Genomic DNA, 18,706 nt, shown 5'->3' on the forward strand with positions numbered 1-18,706 from the left:
TTTGTTATATCTGAATGCAGCCATGTCTTTGAAGATGGTCAGCAGCAAGAGGGCAAAAACAGTCATCTTTCTTATTACTGCTTTTTAATCACTGTTGAAACAAGAATCCACTTTGCAAGGCTATTTGGTAGTGGCCGGTGTAGTGGAGCAGACCCACAGATCCAATCTCCAACTCCAGTACTGCTACAGTTTACCAGGGTGGGAATGGGTCAGTGTTGTGGGGGAGTGAGGATGGGGTTGTGTAGATGCATCAACAGTGCCAATTCACTGCTCACGGCTGTAGGGTACCAGTGGCTCTGCCCCACCACCCCTGCGCTACCAAGTCTTATCAGTAGACAGTCTATCTAATCTATCTATCCATCTAATCTCATGTGCAGTATGCACAGAATTGCTCTACTCCTGATACTGACTTTGTAGAGGTATTGGGAGACAAAAGACATGTAACGTCTGGTGTCTTTGTGAACTGCGGAGAGGGGGGGAAGTAACTGGCTGAACTTACAGGCAATGATTCTGCAGAAATCAGGTTACTGGAAAGTTTTGGAAACTGCAGTGTCCTCAAAAAGGTTTCTATCTCAGTGGTAGAGCATATGCTTTGGAGGTTCGGGTTCAAACCCCTGATTAGGAGAGATTAGGGTAGGGAAGACCTCTGCCTGAAATTTAAAAAGGCAACTGGCACTCAGGAAAGATGGACCATTGGACAATTTCAGTATAAATCAGATCCTGAAATATATTTGCTTTTGGAGAAGTAGAAAACATGGTGTGTATTATGATAGCAGTGTTATTTTTTTTAAAAAAAATAAAAGAAATGAAAAACATTTTTTGTAACAATTGAAAATAGTCTCTTAATGGGCAGCATTAACTGGAGCCTGATGGGTATGTTCTGCTGCCCTCTGGTGGAGCAGCTTTGGCTTTGCATCTCAGCACAAACTTCTCAGGTTGTGAATTCCAGAGTCATGTTTCCTGCTGATCCATACAGGAGTTTTTGCTGCCCTGAGCTCCTTCAGGAGGAAGGACAGGATATAATTTTAATAAATGATGAAAAAATAATCCTTCCGTTCCTGCCAGACACAATGAAGATCACTCCCCCATGGGCTGCTATCAAACTTTTCTTAAGTTTAATAGCAGTTTGCAGGAGGGATTTTCATCATGGTTGCAGTGGGGAAGAAAGAGTAAAATGTCCCCTTCCCCACAATTGCTCCATGATGATCAGCAGGGAACAGTGGGGGAGAAGAGGCTGCTGCCAAAGCCTCTTTTCCCACTGCTCAGTTGATTGGCAGGAAGGACACTGCAGGTTGCATACAAGTGGATGGTGGGCTGCCTCCGACCCATGGGGTATGGGTTGCCCACTTCTGAGCTAGAGACAGAAGCAAAAGACATCTCTTGGAGGATATGCATATTGAGAGGGGAATGTGCATATTGCCAGAAAGTGTACATGAGATATGCAGTTATTGGAGATTATGCATAGCATGCAGAGAATGCACAAAATGCAGTCAAGATGTGCACATTCCCCATGGCCTGTTGGAGATGTTTGTATATTGACTGGGAAAGATGGACTGATGATGTGCAAATTCTCCATGAGGTGTGGTAAATTTATACAGTGGCTGGTTATTCCTACCATATGTATGTATTCTACATTATATGTATACTATTTATTTTCTTGATTGATTCATTATCCTGGGCTGTTAATGTTTTACCTTCTGGTTTAGGTCCTGCTGCCATCCTTTCGCTGCCCCCCCCCCGAGTAGTCATGCATTTGAAATGCACATTTATATCTCATCATGAAAACTACTGGTGAAATTGCAGAATTAAATCAGAGGAGTGGGTTGGTTGTATTTACTAGCAGTAGCTAAAATTAATATGTCTTTGTCCCAACTTCTTCACCAAAATGTTTACTCCAGAACATGTACTGGGAGAGATTAATACACTATTTCCTGACCATTTTCATCTCCTTAAAATTCTGTATGTAAAATTCTTACTTGATGCAATAGAGCCTCCTGGACAACACCATATTTGAAGAGGTTTTTCACAGTTTCTAAATGCTTGCTTCCATTTATCAGGAGGCTTCCTGAAAATCACTAGTGACAACAGCCAACATAATTGTAAAGGCTGGAGTGTAGGAAACTGCCATATACTGAGTCAGACCATTGGTCCATCTAGGTCAGTTTTCTATACTGAATGGCAGCAGCTTTTCCAGATTTCAGACAGGGGACATTCTAGCCCTGCTTGGTAATGCCAAGGATTGAACCTAGAATCTTCTGCATGCAAAACAGATGTATTACCACTGAGCTATGGCCCTTCCCTGAAGGTTAATTCAGCCTCATTTGTGAAGTTACAGCCTGTACCTGGCATGATCCAGGGCAAAATCATACAATCCATCCTTTGATTTCATTTGGATCCATATTTTGCAGGGAGAGGAGCAGAAAGGAGCAGTAGTTACACCTTTGGAGATAGCTGGCTGATAGTGAACAAGAACCAGCAATGCTGTTAATAATAGTGCCTGTTCTTGGGAGGTCTTAATTTAGCTGCATGGTAGTGTGTGGCAGGACACTTTGTCATCTTCCAAGGTTCTCCCTGTCCTGCTTCATCTGTTGGATATAACAGCTAAAGCATCTCTGACTGTGAGCACAGGGCTCCGGTGGCTGATCCACAAGAACAGGTTCTATTCTAAATAGAGGTGTATCTCAACAGTTCATTATCTGTAACAACTTTCTCCAAACAAGAGTCCTCTACATGTTTTGGAATACAACTCTCACCAGCCACAGCCAAGGTAGTGCACTGGTTAGGGCTGCTGGGAATTGTCACCCAACACATTTGGAGGGCAACAGGCTGGTAAATGCTGATCTTTAAGGAAATGTCCCGTGTCCAAGAATTGGCATCTGAGTCACTCTCTTGGCCAGGTCCTACACGGCTTTGATTTTCTCTCAAGGACAGTCTAGATTAGCCTTTCCCAACCTTTGGGTCCCCAGATGTTGCTGGACTACAAGTCCCATCATTCCTGACCATTGGCCATATTAGCTGGGGCTGATGGGAGCTGTAGTCTAACAACATCTGGGGACTCAAAGCTTGGGAAAGGCTGGAGATGTTGCATTTGCCATATGAAAGCCTGTGCAAATGACCCATAGGAAGGGCACCAGTGCTACAACTGTGACATCTGGAGAAGTTTCACTGATATCTTGGACAACTACCATTGATAGCTTGTGTAGCAAAGATTAAACTAGCAAATTTCCCTGTATTGTAAATGCCCTTTCAGAGTCTACATTCAAGACAAGATTCTGGAATTCTGCTCCAAACCCCTCAATTCTATAAAGAGAAGAATAATTCAAATAAGCTAATCTGTATCATTTGCATTACTACTATTAAGCAGCCACCATACAGAATGAGGTGTTTACACACAGGTATGTTATGAGTGTGTTAGAGGAAATGGTAGAGGAAGAAACTTCAACAGATGCTGGGACGCAATTTATTGTTAAGGACTGTTGCCTTCATGTTCTGTTTGCTCTTCTCTTCTGAACATCTTCTGTACAGAACATCTTCTGTACTGCACCCTGATATCCATATTGACAAAGGGCGAGTTATAAGTATACTTAATAAAATAAACAAACTGTCCTGGTTGTAAGTTTTTCATAAGCATTTGAATGCCACTCTGGGAACAAAATGCTAGACATGATGGAGGTACCCAATTCACACACAAGAATAAACAGTGGTTTATTATTACATGCCAGAGCCTTGAGCTCATGTGCTCCTTTGCCTCTCTCCTTGGGCCCAGCTGCAAAGAGGAGATTAAAAGCTTTTCATTCCAGTTTTAATTAACTGCATCCAAATCCAACACTGTGGCTAATTTTAACTATGGTTAGTCAAAACAAGCCAGCTTCATAAACTTAGATTTGAAGTTGGTTTGCTTCAATAGCCATAGTTAAAACTAACAACAATTTGTCAGGGTTCAGACATAATGCTCAATTGCGGTTAGTCCAAATGGAAGTGAAAGCTTCTGAATTCATCCTTTTGGCATATGAGAGGGAATGGAGGCTTACTGTGGCACATTTTTGTAACAATGAGATATGGCTTATCATTACACGTGACTGAGGCCCAAGTCTGATCCAACAGGCTCTTATGTTCTTATAAAGAAAAGCTGTAGCCTAAAGTGTTTGGGCTTAAACCCCTTATTTAGGGCAGCTCCAATCCTGTCACAAGATTTTACTTCTGACCTAGACTGACAGCAGAAGACAGAAAAGAAGAAATTGAGTTGCCCCTGAAGGAGGGCTTTCCCCCAGACCACTTTGGGCTACAGCATCCTATATACTCTAGCAAACTCATTCTCCAAGTGTGGATCATTGTATAGCCAAAACAACACCATCCTTGACAAACATATTTAGAAAATAAATAAGAAAACTAAGGAAGCAGCCCAATGCGGACTGCACATGTTCTGTGGGCACAGAATGCTGACTGTTGGAGAGGGAAATAGAATGAAGTATCTTGAAAGAAGGCATGTTTGGCTAGCTGGAACACTGAATAGGAACACTCAACAGGGCAACATTTTGTTACAGGTCCCACTCTTTTCTACATATTGATCTGTTTTCAGGGCTGACCCAGAGGTGGATGCCTCAGGCAACTGATTTTCCATGTCGTGAAAGGGATGCATATTGTTAATTAATTTATTATTGTTGTATTTTTCCTGCCAGGGAAGGGGAGAGGCACTTGTGGGATTTTCTTGGGTACTAGATCTCTTGACTTGGGATGGGGCATCTGTGTCTTAGTCAGCACAACTATCTTGGACCAGCCCTGTTTTTCTACCACCTCTTAAAACTTCTTTCCTCTCCTGTTTCCTCAAATATTGCTGCTGACAGGTGCTCCATTTTGTTTCCCCTTGGGGGTTTTCAGGAGAGGAAGGGAACCAGGAATCACTAACACCAACATTACAGAAGGCTTTCAGAATTCTTTAGAAAAAAGCCAAAAGCCATAATGAAATCCAAATCAACTATTTTTTATTAATAACTGCCTTGAGCTACTGGGAAAGTAGCATATAAGTAAATAATGAATAATTTTGAACATCTACAGCAGGGGTAGCCAAGATGGTGCCCTCCAGATGTTGTTGAGCTACAGATCTCATCATCTGCAACCATTTGTCATGCTAGATGGGCCTGATGGCAATAGCATCTCAGGGAAACCATGCTGGTTTCCCCTGATCTACAATATTTACAGGAGAACAGTTCCTAATACTGTTTTCTTTGCAAGGACTCTTATCTCTCTGTCTGATTTAAGAGATGTCTTACCTGCCCTTCACCACAAGGTCCAGTGGGAGATTACAACTATATAATCGTGAAATATTACAGTTCTATAAAACAACAAATCAAAGATTATGCAGCAAACAATAGAGGTGGTCTCACAAAAATCTCAATTGCCAAAGGCCAGGGTAAAGAGGTGCATCTTCAGCAAACAACACAAACTGTATAATGAAGATGTTTGATGTACCTCTGGTCATTCAGTGCATTAGTGGCCTACATGGTGACTAAAGAGGATTGTATGGACCAGTCCCATCTGGGGAGGAATGAGAGGCAAATGAGAACTGTCCTCATGCAGGAAATAACATGGGGAAGATGTTTCCTTGTATCTCTCTCTCTCTCTGTCATTTATAATTCTGTCTTCCCCTATAGGACTATATGTGCTGGTGGGAGCAGGTGTGCTGATGATGGCAGTGGGGTTTTTTGGATGTTGCGGAGCTGCCAGAGAATCGCAATGCCTGCTTGGAGCAGTAAGTCATAGAATCATAGAATAGTAGAGTTGGAAGGGGCCTATAAGGCCATCGAGTCAAACCCCCTGCTCAATGCAGTAATCCAAATTAAAGCATACCCAACTGGTGGGTGTCTAGCTGCCTCTTGAAGGCCTCCAATGTTGGAGAGCCCATCACCTCCCTAAGTAATTGGTTCCATTATCGTACTGCTCTAACAGTTAGGAATTTTTTTCTTGATATTCAGCCAAAATCTGGCTTCCTGTAACTTGAGCCCATTACTCCATGTCCTGCACTCTGGGATGATCAAGAAGAGATCTTAGCCCTCCTCTGTGTTACAACCTTTCAAGTATTTGAAGAGTGCTATCATATCTCCCCTCAGTCTTCTCTTCTGAAGACTAAATATTCCCAGTTCTTTCAGTCTCTTCTCATATGGCTTTGTTTCCAGTCCCCTGATCGTCCTTATTGCCCTCCTCTGAACCTGTTCCAGTTTGTCTGCATCCTTCTTAAAGTACGGTGTCCAGAACCGGATGCAGTATTCAAGATGAGGCCTAACTAGTGCTGAATAGAGGGGAGCTAGTACTTCACACAATTTGGAAACTATACTTCTGTTAATGCAGTCTAGAATAGCATTTGCCTTTCTTGTAGCCACATTCACTGTTGGCTCATATTCAGCTTGTGATCAACAATAATCCCAAGATCCTTCTTGCATGTAGTATTGCTGAGCCAAGTGTTCCCCATCTGATAACTGTGCATTTGGTTTCTTTTTCTTTGGTGTAGAACTTTGCACTTGTTAAATTTCATTCTGTTGTTTTCAGCCCAATGCTCCAGCCTATCAAGCTCCCTTTGAATTTTGTTTCTGTCCTCCAGGATATTAGCTATCCCTCCCAATTTTGTACGATCTGCAAATTTGATAAGCATTCCCTGCATCTCCTTATCCAAGTCATTAATAAAAATGTTGAAGAGCACTGGGCCCAGGATTGGGCCCTGCAGTAATAAACTTATTCACAGCTAGGGTGACATTAGGGCTTTTCAGACATAACATTCTGTTAAACTTAAAGTCTTGTGACAGAACTAAACACCTAACAAGCATTAGGTTAGATCTTCCCCTCCCACCTGCCTCCACCTGCCTTCACACTCCAGCTTCAGTGCTTCAGGCCTGGATTTTTTTAAACCAGAGTTTCCCATTGTATCTGAAATGGTGGTGGTAGGTTTCTGTTTTAATATCGGTTTTACTAATGAGGCTCTTAAACCAAGATCAAACCGTGATTTAAGATCGTGGTTAGTAAACCAATATTAAATAGGAGTTCCCCATTTTGGATGTACACAGGAAGCCAACTCATACTGAGTCAGACCACTGGTGCATTTAGCTCAGTATTGTCTACAATGACTGATAATGGCCCTCCAGTCTTTCAGGTAGGAGTCCTTCCCAGCCCCACCTGGAGATGCTGGGGATTGAACCTGGGACTTTCTGCATGCAAAGCAGATGTTCTACCACTGAGCTACAGCACCTTCACATAATGGGGAATTTGTGTTGTAGCAGATCAGAAGTGAAGTGCTGAAGCTGGCAAGCAAAGAAAAGAGGAGAAAGCCTGAGCCTGATGGCCATTCCCTCTTAATAAAACCATATTAAGGCTTAAGACTGAAAAAGACTTACTTATTGAGTAACCATGCGTAATCTAAGGTTATGCTGTTAAGCACCAGGTGAAAATGTGTTGCTAGAGGCTGTTCTCCTATAGCAGGGATGCATAACCTTTTACTGGCCCAAGGGCCACATTCACCTCTGGGCACTCTTCTGGTGGCTTCATGCCAGTGATGGGTATGGTCACACCATCTATTCATGTGTGCGCACACAGCATGCAGAAATGCACACACCGGTGTAGTGTAGTGATGTTGGACTAGGACCTGGAAGGCAAGGGTTCATATCCTCATTCAGCCACAAAGCTCACTGGATGATCTTGGGCTAATCACTGTCTCTCAGCCTAACTGACGTGACAAGGTTGTTGTAAGGATAAAATGGGGAGGAGGGAGAACCACCTTGAGCTCCTTTAGAGAAAAGATGGGATATAAATGTAACAATAAATAGATAACACAGACAGGCACACAGCCGCCTCTTCCTCAGCTGATCTAGGCAAATCATCTGGGGGGGGGGAATTCTCAGCCCCTCTCAGCTCATCAAACGATCCACTTGATGAGCAGGAAGGGAGACATTTGCATCCCCCATCAGGCTGCTGGGCTCCATCCACCCCAGTGCTGAGTCTACTCTATTTATTTTTTCATTTTGCCAAAATCAGTGAGGTCGGGGGGGGGAGAAAAAATTGCTGGGGCAAATCAGTCCCCCAGACTGGAGGCTAGCCAGTGGTCTTCTCTCTTCTGCCCTTCCCTGTAAGTTAGAACGTTTTTTTACCCTTTTAGCCTTCCTACACTTTCCCCTGTGGTTTGTATAATGTATTTCTTACAGATAAGCAGGAAAAGATTTACATGCTATCTGCAAAGCATCATACAAGCTGAACCTGAAATTCTGTCTCTATCCTTTTGCAGTTCTTCACTTGCTTGTTGGTGATTTTTGCTGCTGAGGTTGCTGCAGGTGTTTTTGCTTTTCTTGGAAAGAAAGCGGTGAGTTAAATGTTTATTAAAGAACAGTCTCATACTGAAAGGTGGTTTATAAATGTATTAAGCAAACCAACAATAAATGTGTCTTTCATCATGTTATACGAATGAGAATAAAACAAGTTGAACATGTCATGATACATGCCCCATTGCTTTCAACGTGCCTGTTGGGGCTTCTTCAGACATTACATATGAAGGTGTGAAATGGAAATGAACATAAGAACATAAGAACATAAGAAGAGCCTGCTGGATCAGGCCAGTGGCCCATCTAGTCCAGCATCCTGTTCTCACAGTGGCCAACCAGGTGCCTGGGGGAAGCCCGCAAGCAGGACCCGAGTGCAAGAACACTCTCCCCTCCTGAGGCTTCCGGCAACTGGTTTTCAGAAGCATGCTGCCTCTGACTAGGGTGGCAGAGCACAGCCATCATGGCTAGTAGCCATTGATAGCCCTGTCCTCCATGAATTTGTCTAATCTTCTTTTAAAGCCATCCAAGCTGGTGGCCATTACTACATCTTGTGGGAGCAAATTCCATAGTTTAACTATGCGCTGAGTAAAGAAGTACTTCCTTTTGTCTGTCCTGAATCTTCCAACATTCAGCTTCTTTGAATGTCCACGAGTTCTAGTATTATGAGAGAGGGAGAAGAACTTTTCTCTATCCACTTTCTCAATGCCATGCATAATTTTATACACTTCTATCATGTCTCCTCTGACCCGCCTTTTCTCTAAACTAAAAAGCCCCAAATGCTGCAACCTTTCCTCGTAAGGGAGTCGCTCCATCCCCTTGATCATTCTGGTTGCCCTCTTCTGAACCTTTTCCAACTCTATAATATCCTTTTTGAGATGAGGCGACCAGAACTGTACACAGTATTCCAAATGCGGCCGCACCATAGATTTATACAATGGCATTATGATATCGGCTGTTTTATTTTCAATACCTTTCCTAATTATCGCTAGCATGGAATTTGCCTTTTTCACAGCTGCTGCACACTGGGTCGACATTTTCATCGTGCTGTCCACTACAACCCCGAGGTCTCTCTCCTGGTCGGTCACCGCCAGTTCAGACCCCATGAGCGTATATGTGAAATTAAGATTTTTTGCTCCAATATGCATAATTTTACACTTGTTTATATTGAATTGCATTTGCCATTTTTCTGCCCATTCACTCAGTTTGGAGAGGTCTTTTTGGAGCTCTTCGCAATCCCTTTTTGTTTTAACAACCCTGAACAATTTAGTGTCATCAGCAAACTTGGCCACTTCACTGCTCACTCCTAATTCTAGGTCATTAATGAACAAGTTGAAAAGTACAGGTCCCAATACCGATCCTTGAGGGACTCCACTTTCTACAGCCCTCCATTGGGAGAACTGTCCGTTTATTCCTACTCTCTGCTTTCTGCTTCTTAACCAATTTCTTATCCACAAGAGGACCTCGCCTCTTATTCCATGACTGCTAAGCTTCCTCAGAAGCCTTTGGTGAGGTACCTTGTCAAACGCTTTTTGAAAGTCTAAGTACACTATGTCCACTGGATCACCTCTATCTATATGCTTGTTGACACTCTCAAAGAATTCTAATAGGTTACTGAGACAGGACTTTCCCTTGCAGAAGCCATGCTGGCTCTGCTTCAGCAAGGCTTGTTCTTCTATGTGCTTAGTTAATCTAGCTTTAATAATACTTTCTACCAGTTTTCCAGGGACAGAAGTTAAGCTAACTGGCCTGTAATTTCCGGGATCCCCTCTGGATCCCTTTTTGAAGATTGGCGTTACATTTGCCACTTTCCAGTCCTCAGGCACGGAGGAGGACCCGAGGGACAAGTTACATATTTTAGTTAGCAGATCAGCAATTTCACCTTTGAGTTCTTTGAGAACTCTCGGGTGGATGCCATCCGGGCCCGGTGATTTGTCAGTTTTTATATTGTCCATTAAGCGTAGAACTTCCTCTCTCGTTATCACTATTTGTCTCAGTTCCTCAGAATCCCTTCCTGCAAATGTTAGTTCAGGTTCAGGGATCTGCCCTATATCTTCCACTGTGAAGACAGATGCAAAGAATTCATTTAGCTTCTCTGCAATCTCCTTATCGTTCTTTAGTACACCTTTGACTCCCTTATCATCCAAGGGTCCAATTGTCTCCCTAGATGGTCTCCTGCTTTGAATGTATTTATAGAATTTTTTGTTGTTGGTTTTTATGTTCTTAGCAATGTGCTCCTCAAATTCTTTTTTAGCATCCCTTATTGTCTTCTTGCATTTCTTTTGCCAGAGTTTGTGTTCTTTTTTATTTTCTTCATTTGGACAAGACTTCCATTTTTGAAGGAAGATTTTTTGCCTCTAAGAGCTTCCTTGACTTTGCTCGTTAACCATGCTGGCATCTTCTTGGCCCTGGCGGTACCTTTTCTGATCTGCGGTATGCACTCCAGTTGAGCTTCTAATATAGTGTTTTTAAACAACTTCCAAGCATTTTCGAGTGATGTGACCCTCTGGACTTTGTTTTTCAGCTTTCTTTTTACCAATCCCCTCATTTTTGTGAAGTTTCCTCTTTTGAAGTCAAATGTGACCGTGTTGGATTTTCTTGGCAATTGGCCAGTTACATGTATGTTTAATTTAATAGCACTGTGGTCACTGCTCCCAATCGGTTCAACAACACTTACATCTCGCACCAGGTCCCGGTCCCCACTGAGAATTAAGTCCAGGGTTGCCATCCCTCTGGTCGGTTCCATGACCAACTGGTCTAGGGAATAGTCATTTAGAATATCTAGAAACTTTGCTTCTTTGTCATGACTGGAACACATATGCAGCCAGTCTATGTCCGGGTAGTTGAAGTCACCCATTACTACCACATTTCCTAGTTTGGATGCTTCCTCAATTTCATATCTCATCTCCAGGTCTCCCTGAGCATTTTGATCAGGGGAACGATAGATTGTTCCCAATATTAAGTCCCTCCTGGGGCATGGTATCACCACCCACAACGATTCTGTGGAGGAGTCTGCCTCTTTTGGGGTTTCGAGCTTGCTGGATTCAATGTCTTCTTTCACGTATAGAGCGACTCCGCCACCAATACGTCCTTCCCTGTCCTTCCGATATAGTTTATATCCAGGGATAACCGTATCCCACTGGTTTTCTCCATTCCACCAGGTCTCCGTTATGCTCACTATATCAATGCTCTCCTCTAAGACCAAGCACTCCAGTTCTCCCATCTTGGTTCGCAGGCTCCTAGCATTAGCGTACAGGCACTTGTAAGCAGTGTCTCTCTTCAAGTATCTTTGGCACTTGTGGTTAGGCCTGTGGTAATTTTGCTCTTCTGAATTTATATCCTGTGCCCCTGCTCTCACAATGCCTACTTCTAGGCCTACCCCTTTTAAAATTTCATCATTTCTTTGGTTTTTATCCCAGGGGGGAGGTTTATTCCGAACCGGACCTTTCTCAGCTCCTGTCGGGTTTCCCCCCTCAGTCAGTTTAAAAGCTGCTCTGCCACCTTTTTAATTTTAAGTGCCAGCAGTCTGGTTCCATTCTGGTTCAAGTGGAGCCCGTCCCTTTTGTACAGGCCCGGTTTGTCCCAAAAAGTTCCCCAGTGCCTAACAAATCCAAACCCTTCCACCCGACACCATCGTCTCATCCACGCATTGAGACTGCGAAGCTGGGCCTGTCTGGCTGGGCCTGCGCGTGGAACTGGTAGCATTTCAGAGAAAGCCACCTTGGAGGTCCTGGCTTTCAGCATCCTACCTAGCAACCTAAATTTTGCTTCCAGGACCTCACGGCTGCATTTCCCCATGTCGTTGGTGCCAACGTGCACCACGACCACTGACTCCTTCCCAACACTGTCTACCAAACTATCTAAACGACGGGCGATATCCGCAACCTTCGCACCAGGCAGGTAAAACACCTTGCGGTCTACACGCCCATCACACACCCCACTGTCTATGTTCCTAATGATCAAATCACCCACTACAAGGATCCCTCCAGCCCCTGGAGATATATCCTCGGCACGAGAGGATAGCTGCTCATCCCCCAAGGAATGGGTCCCTTGTAAGGGATCGTTTCCCTCTTCCTCAGCTGGATGCTCTCCTTCCCCGAGACCATCGTTGTCCATGATAGCAGGAGAGCTATCATCGTTGGAGTGGGACACAGCTATAACGTCCCTGAAGGCCTCCTCCACACACCTCTCTGCCTCTCTCAGCTTTTCCAGGTCCGCCACCATGGCCTCAAGGAAATGAAGTCGTTCCCGGAGAGCCAGGAACTCATTGCACCGAGAGCACACCCACGACTTCTGTCCAACAGGCAGATAGTCGTACATGCTGCAGGCGGTGCAAAACACTGGAAAGCCCCCACACCCCTGCTGGCTTCTTACCTGCATAGTTTTGTTTAAGGTTTATTACGTCAATGGGTTGGAGACTGCGGTTTAGTTGAGGTCAGGAAACAGATGGGCAGAGTGGGGGGCCCTGGCCTCCTCGCCCTGCTGCCGAACTCGCCTTGACGCTTTGTCAGCTGGGGCTCCCTCTAGCTCGTGGAGCAGGCTCCCTCGCTAGGGTGCTCTGACTTTATATGTGTGGCTGGTTCCTCCCAGCTACTGCTGCCAGCCAATGATGTGTTACTTGAGGCTGATGGCTATCAGCTGGGGCTTAACTCTTTAGTATTCTCTCAGGCTTCCTTCCTGAGTGAGGGGCGGGGCTGTTTAAGCTTTTGGCTGCTTTTAATCTAATCAAGGGGCTGCGCCTTCCAGGCAAGTCTTTTGTGTTTGTTGTTTTCCCACCTAGAACAGCCTGACCTTTCTTTAACCTAGGGAAACAGAGCTTGTGGTTGTGTTTCAGGAAGGCTGAAGCTGCCCTGTTTAGCAAGGACTGGGCTGACTCTCTCCCTGTATGTATCGGTGGAGTTTCCTTTTCCCCCTTCTCTCCGACTGGAATTTAGCCTTGTTTACAGTGTCCCCTGAAGCTTTCCTGCTAGGGCGGTGTTGAAAACTAGCTTTCTATACGCTTCCTTCTCCTAGGATCTGTCTCCTAAGATATAGGTTCTTTCAGGATTTGGCTCCTAGCTCAGGGTGACCTTGGGCTGCCCTTATTAGTTATTTCTCTGAGCTGTTTTACTTCAATTTAAATAATGGAATAAATGGGAGCTACTTACCCTCTTTTCGCTCTGCTGCTTAACTCGCCTTGATGCTTTGTCAGCTGGGGCCTTGACGCTTCGTCAGCTGGGGCTCCCTCTAGCTCGTGGAGCAGGCTCCCTCGCTAGGGTGCTCTGACTTTATATGTGTGGCTGCCTTCAAGTGGGCTGCCTTCAAGTTGATCCCGACTTATGGCTACCCTATGAATAGGAATTTCATGGTAAGCGGTATTCAGAGGGGGTTTACCATTGCCTCCCTCTGAGGCTAGTCCTCCCCAGATGGCTAGGGCCTGCTCAGCTTGCCACAGCTGCACAAGCCAGCCCCTTCCTTGTCCACAACTGCCAGCTGGGGGGGGCAACTGGGCTCCTTGGAACTATGAAGCTTGCCCACGGCTGCACAGGTGGCAGGACACATAACCCCTGAGCCACTCATTGTGGGGCTGATCTTTAGCTGGCCCTTGACACCCAGGAGACACGAGCGGGGATTTGAACTCACAGACTCTGGACTCCCAGCCAGGCTCTCCTCCCCACTGTGCTATACAAAATGTAAAGTGTGAATGCAACAAAAACATGCAGGAATCTACTCAGTGGCAAACCCAAATTTGCTTCTAGTGCTGACTCCAAGGGGTTTGGGGGGACAGGGGGGAGTCTTTTAAAATGTTACAGGTGGGATCCCTTAAAATGTTACGGGTGGGGAGAGAGCTGATTATCCTGCACACATACCCTTCTCCTACAATGCATATTAAGTAGTTAATACTCCCAAGTCCAAAACGGCAGTATCCCGGCAGATTTTGCTTACCCTTCAGTCTTTGGCTTCACTGCACATGTTTGGTGGTGAAGATGATGATGCTCTGCTAAGCCAAGAGGTGGTCAAATTCCTGCCCAGTCTTTCTCCATCTGCACCCTTTAGCCAAGTCTAGTCCCCAGATCTTACGCTCAGCAAGGTGATCAGCATCTATGACCAGGCTGTGCCACTTAGCTTTCATTTCTTTAAAGCTGCATTTCAACCAGTAACTGCAGCTTTTTTTCTTTCTCCTTGTTCAGCTACAATCCTCTCTTCCTCTTGTCTTCTGTGGGCTCATTCAGACCATACTAAAAATCCATGGTTTCCTCATTGGAATTGTCTGCTGATAATCCAAACCTGATTACTTTGTACTTTCTCTGTACCCAAATCATACTTTTTCCTCATCCATACTTGTAGACATGCCCTTTTTTCTTTACAAACTCCCCCTCCCTTCTTCTCATCTTGTGTTGCTGATTGGCTCAGATCAGAAGGGAGAGGGGTGAGAGAGCCATTGGGACCCCAACAGAAGCAGGAGGTGTGAAATGAGGTGGAGTTAGAACCACCCACATAGGAAATGGTGAGTCAAAGCAACTGGCTTCCCTCCTCAGCAACTGTTTGTAATCATTGTTTCTCTCCTTTTTGGTGTTTACTTGGTATCGGAAACTCTGGATCAAGGGAGGGGAAAGTATGGGAAGGAAATAATTGGAGAAGAACATCATATGGGTGAAGATGAATTAATGGAAAGTACAAGGATGAGCCCTGAGTATTCTCAAGTAGTAGAGGAGCCAAAATCCTGGAGGAAAGCCAAGAAACTGCAAAATAGAAGCCCCACCAATCCCCACCACCACCTCCCATTCATGACATCATTAAGGTTGTCTTTGTGATTTACTGTAGGCTGTCCAAGAGGTGCAGGCTATCTATGAGGATGCTTACAAAGACTTTCTGAATGGTGAAAGCAACAAAACCCTCATCCAGTTCCATGATGCAGTGAGTAACTTGTGTATTCACATCTTTTGCCTATCAAGATTGCCTTTATGAAGTTTCAAAAGAAGGAATTCTCCTTGTATTGTTATCTAAGACTAGATTGTACAACCTGGCTTTAAGGCAGACATACTGAAATCGATTAACTGTTGCATAAGGCTTTCTTCATCTCAGACCCCTGGCACTTTTCTGGCCTGATAGCGCTCCTTAGAGTACCTGAATTTCCCCTTCCACTGGAAACAGGCAAGATTCTCTATGGAACCTAGCTTAAAAACCTTTAAAGATAAGCTTCTGTCTATTTACTTATATTTATTTGTTACAGTGTTATCCTGCCCTTCTTCCAACGTGTTCAGGGTGGTGTACATGATCCCCCTCCTGTTTTTAAAAAACAATCTTACAATAACCCTGTGAGTTAGTTAAGTATGTGCCATAAGCCAGCACTGGATAAAATGATCCAATAGAGCAGATATTTTCATTTGCATTCAGATTGGAATAGTATGTAAGCCCTGACTTCAAGAATTCCTTTAGTTTGCTTGGCTGAGCTTGTGAGTTCATTTAGTTTAATTGACTTTGCTGAAAATTGAACATAATGAAATCCATTCAAACTGCCAGATTCAGCCAATTTTCAGCTTTCCTCCCCACAAATGCTGTAAGATTTTTAAAAGAATATCTTAAACACGTGTGCTTAGAAGTAAGTCTCATTAATTTCCTAGTTAAGGGGCCTATAGGGATCACTACCTTTTTCTATAATCTCTATTAGTACCAACTAAAGATGTTGGTCTGAATTAATACTGCTCACATTTCCAGTACTACTGAAGCCAATGAGAATTTAGGCAGAGAATGTCAACCAGTATGGGAGGTAATAAGCCACTTTATTAGGAACTTAAATTCAGCCAAGTGGAAAAGAAATCCTACTTTACAAGTGAAGTCAAGAGACTCATCACGTATATGATAGTAGTCTTTTACAATTTCTGGTTGGCAATTTGGACTGGAGAGAGACAATTGGTTTGTGTTTTCTTAAGTATGTTGAAGGGTGGGATGAGAGAGGCATCAGTGCTTATGGGGAACTTATCTCTGATAAACAGCTTTGACAGGCGTTTGTATTGTTTTAAAGGCCTAGAAACAAGAGGTGACTTTGGGGAAAAGAAACAAGTGAATATGTCACAGGAAACTGTGGATATATCATACCAGTTTCAAATCTCTTTAAAACTACAATTTTCTCAAGGCTTCAGTTGTGCCCAGAAGGAAGTTTACCCCACTTTGGGTTGCAGCAAACCTAAAGTGCAGGAGGTAGTACTCTTTTTTTAAAAAAGACATAGACAACACCCCTTCAGTTGTTAGTCTATACAGTTAACATTGCATGAACAATAAGAGGGAGGCTACTAGCCCCGCCCCCACCATTGTGTTCTCTGTTGGTGTTCAAACGTTGGGGGCATATCTGCAGAAACTTACCAATATCACTTAGGTTTTCCCTGCAATCAGGCTTTCCCCCTCAAGGGAAGAGCCTATGTATACTTGGCAGGCTTTGTGGAGAATGTGGGTATAGGGCCAGCAGGGGGCACAATAGTGGGAACTGGGCCATAAGACACAGCCCCAGTCTCTCTGTCTCTGTCCTGCCACAGTGCCATGCTTTTGGATGGCACTACCTGCCATTTGGACTACAATGTATGTGTATGTGTGAGGATCAGAACAGTCCCTCTACAACTGGCAGGAGTTACCAACAACACAGTAATATATTTTTTTTAAAAAATCTGAGGGAAAGTTTGCAATGAGGAGATAGGCAAAACTGAGACTATAAGCACATTTTGTCTATGTTTCACTATACAAATAGGCCAAAATGATTGGAGCAAGTATATTTTGGGCCTTCTGAGACTTTAGTCTAGAACAAGAGTTTAGCATGAATTTGCAAGTTGCACATAAAACACTGTTATAGAGTGACTCATAAATAAATTTATTATTTATGATGGATTAAAAAAGAGATATCTGGTGGGTGGGTGGGTGGGTAGGTGTGTTTTAACATGTGCTCTCTGTCTTTCCAGCTTCAATGCTGTGGGAAAGGAGTAAACGATGCTGTAGTGAAGCCCACCTGTCCAAAAGACATTGAGCAGCCCACAGTAAGTGCCTCTGACAGACGTATAGCCAAAAATAGCCTTGGAATGAGATAAGACGTGTAAGTTAGAGAAACTGGCGGCAGTTTGGTACGTGAAGCCAGATGAAATGGTCTGGACAAGGACCATTTGGCACCAGACTTTTATCTTCCTATTAGTCATTTTAGATGCCCCTGGAGGAGCACGCCAGCAAAATTGACTTTTAAGCAGCTGCCTCCCCTGCTAGCCATGGGCATCTCTGTAAATCTGAACAATACCGCTCCAAAGTACAAGCAGGTTGCTGCCCCTATCTTTGATGTTTGCTTGCAGCCTCCCAGGATGTCTCAGTTAATTGACACAAATTCCTGCTCCCTCTAGCACAGAAAACAGGACCAAATGCATTTATCTGTTTTTATCTACACATCATGCCAATGGAAGCTGCCTCACAGAACAAAAAAACAGCTTTGGGGGAGAGGTGATTTTCATTGGGAACATGACACAGAAGGAAAGGATTAAACCCATGCAGCACAGTCCTGTTCCAAGGTTTTTATTTAATTTTTTTTAAAAGAAATGACAGTGAAATGCATTCATATATTTTATGTGCCATGCAGTTTGGCCCACATCCATTTTTGTGGCAGTAATCTGCTTTTGCTTATGTGGGGCTGTCTTCATGCAGATTGCAAATTGGTCCCTCTCCACCACCTCTGTCCTCACCAGATGACTCCTTGGGGTAGCTGGGATGATCTGGTCTATGCTATGTGAGCCACAGCTTATGTGAAATTTCAAAAGAAAGAAGTCTCCTTGTCTTGTCTCTCTAAGACACCAAACAGGACAGCCAGAGGCAAAAGTTGCAAAGCAGAATAGAGTTTAAACAGCAGCTAGAAGAAGGGTTGCCACAGTCTGGGGTGACTGTGAAAACTGGCCCTTAGTATAAATAGGAAAGGCTCTCCAAGACTGCTTTGATGTTTAAAGCACCGTAAGTACCTTTATGTCTCTTAACAGAATTGTCTGGATGAAATCAAGACTGTTATTGACTCAAAGCTTCATTTAGTGGGCATTGTTGGGATTGGAATTGCTGGAATCACAGTGAGTAAATCTCTGATAGCGCTGATGCTCTTGTTATTGTTAACCATGTGTTTGCAAATCCCTCAAATACTTTGAAGCCAATGAAAGTTAGGTTGCTGTCTAGCACAGAACATCCCACAGGTGTCCCACGTGTGGAACTCAGGTGGCTCTGCACATCTCTGTTCAGCAAAGAAGCTCTTAGCTCCTCAAAGAAGAGGTGCACGATGTTGGAGGTAGGGGAAAAGAAATCACCATCAGCTCCCTCATTGTGATCTCTGGAAAGTCCCGGTGCAATTTAAGAAGATGATTATCTCTTCTATAAATTAGCAAAATGCTTTCCAAAATGTTGAATAGTGACATTTTCAC

General features: G+C 43.9%; 1 protein-coding gene across 3 annotated transcripts in view; it reads left to right on the forward strand.

The window, feature by feature from the left end:
* Positions 1-18,706, forward strand: part of TSPAN2 (tetraspanin 2) — a 111,972-nt gene that overhangs the window by 83,991 nt on the left and 9,275 nt on the right. For all 3 annotated transcript variants that reach the window (XM_061631903.1, XM_061631902.1, XM_061631904.1), the window contains exons 3-7: positions 5,652-5,749; positions 8,267-8,341; positions 15,102-15,194; positions 17,228-17,302; positions 18,278-18,361. In XM_061631903.1, coding sequence (XP_061487887.1) covers positions 5,652-5,749; positions 8,267-8,341; positions 15,102-15,194; positions 17,228-17,302; positions 18,278-18,361 — 425 coding nt within the window. The remainder of the gene's footprint in view (positions 1-5,651; positions 5,750-8,266; positions 8,342-15,101; positions 15,195-17,227; positions 17,303-18,277; positions 18,362-18,706) is intronic.

Source organism: Rhineura floridana, chromosome 6, assembly GCF_030035675.1.
Source record: "Rhineura floridana isolate rRhiFlo1 chromosome 6, rRhiFlo1.hap2, whole genome shotgun sequence".
Classification (NCBI taxonomy): domain Eukaryota; kingdom Metazoa; phylum Chordata; class Lepidosauria; order Squamata; family Rhineuridae; genus Rhineura; species Rhineura floridana.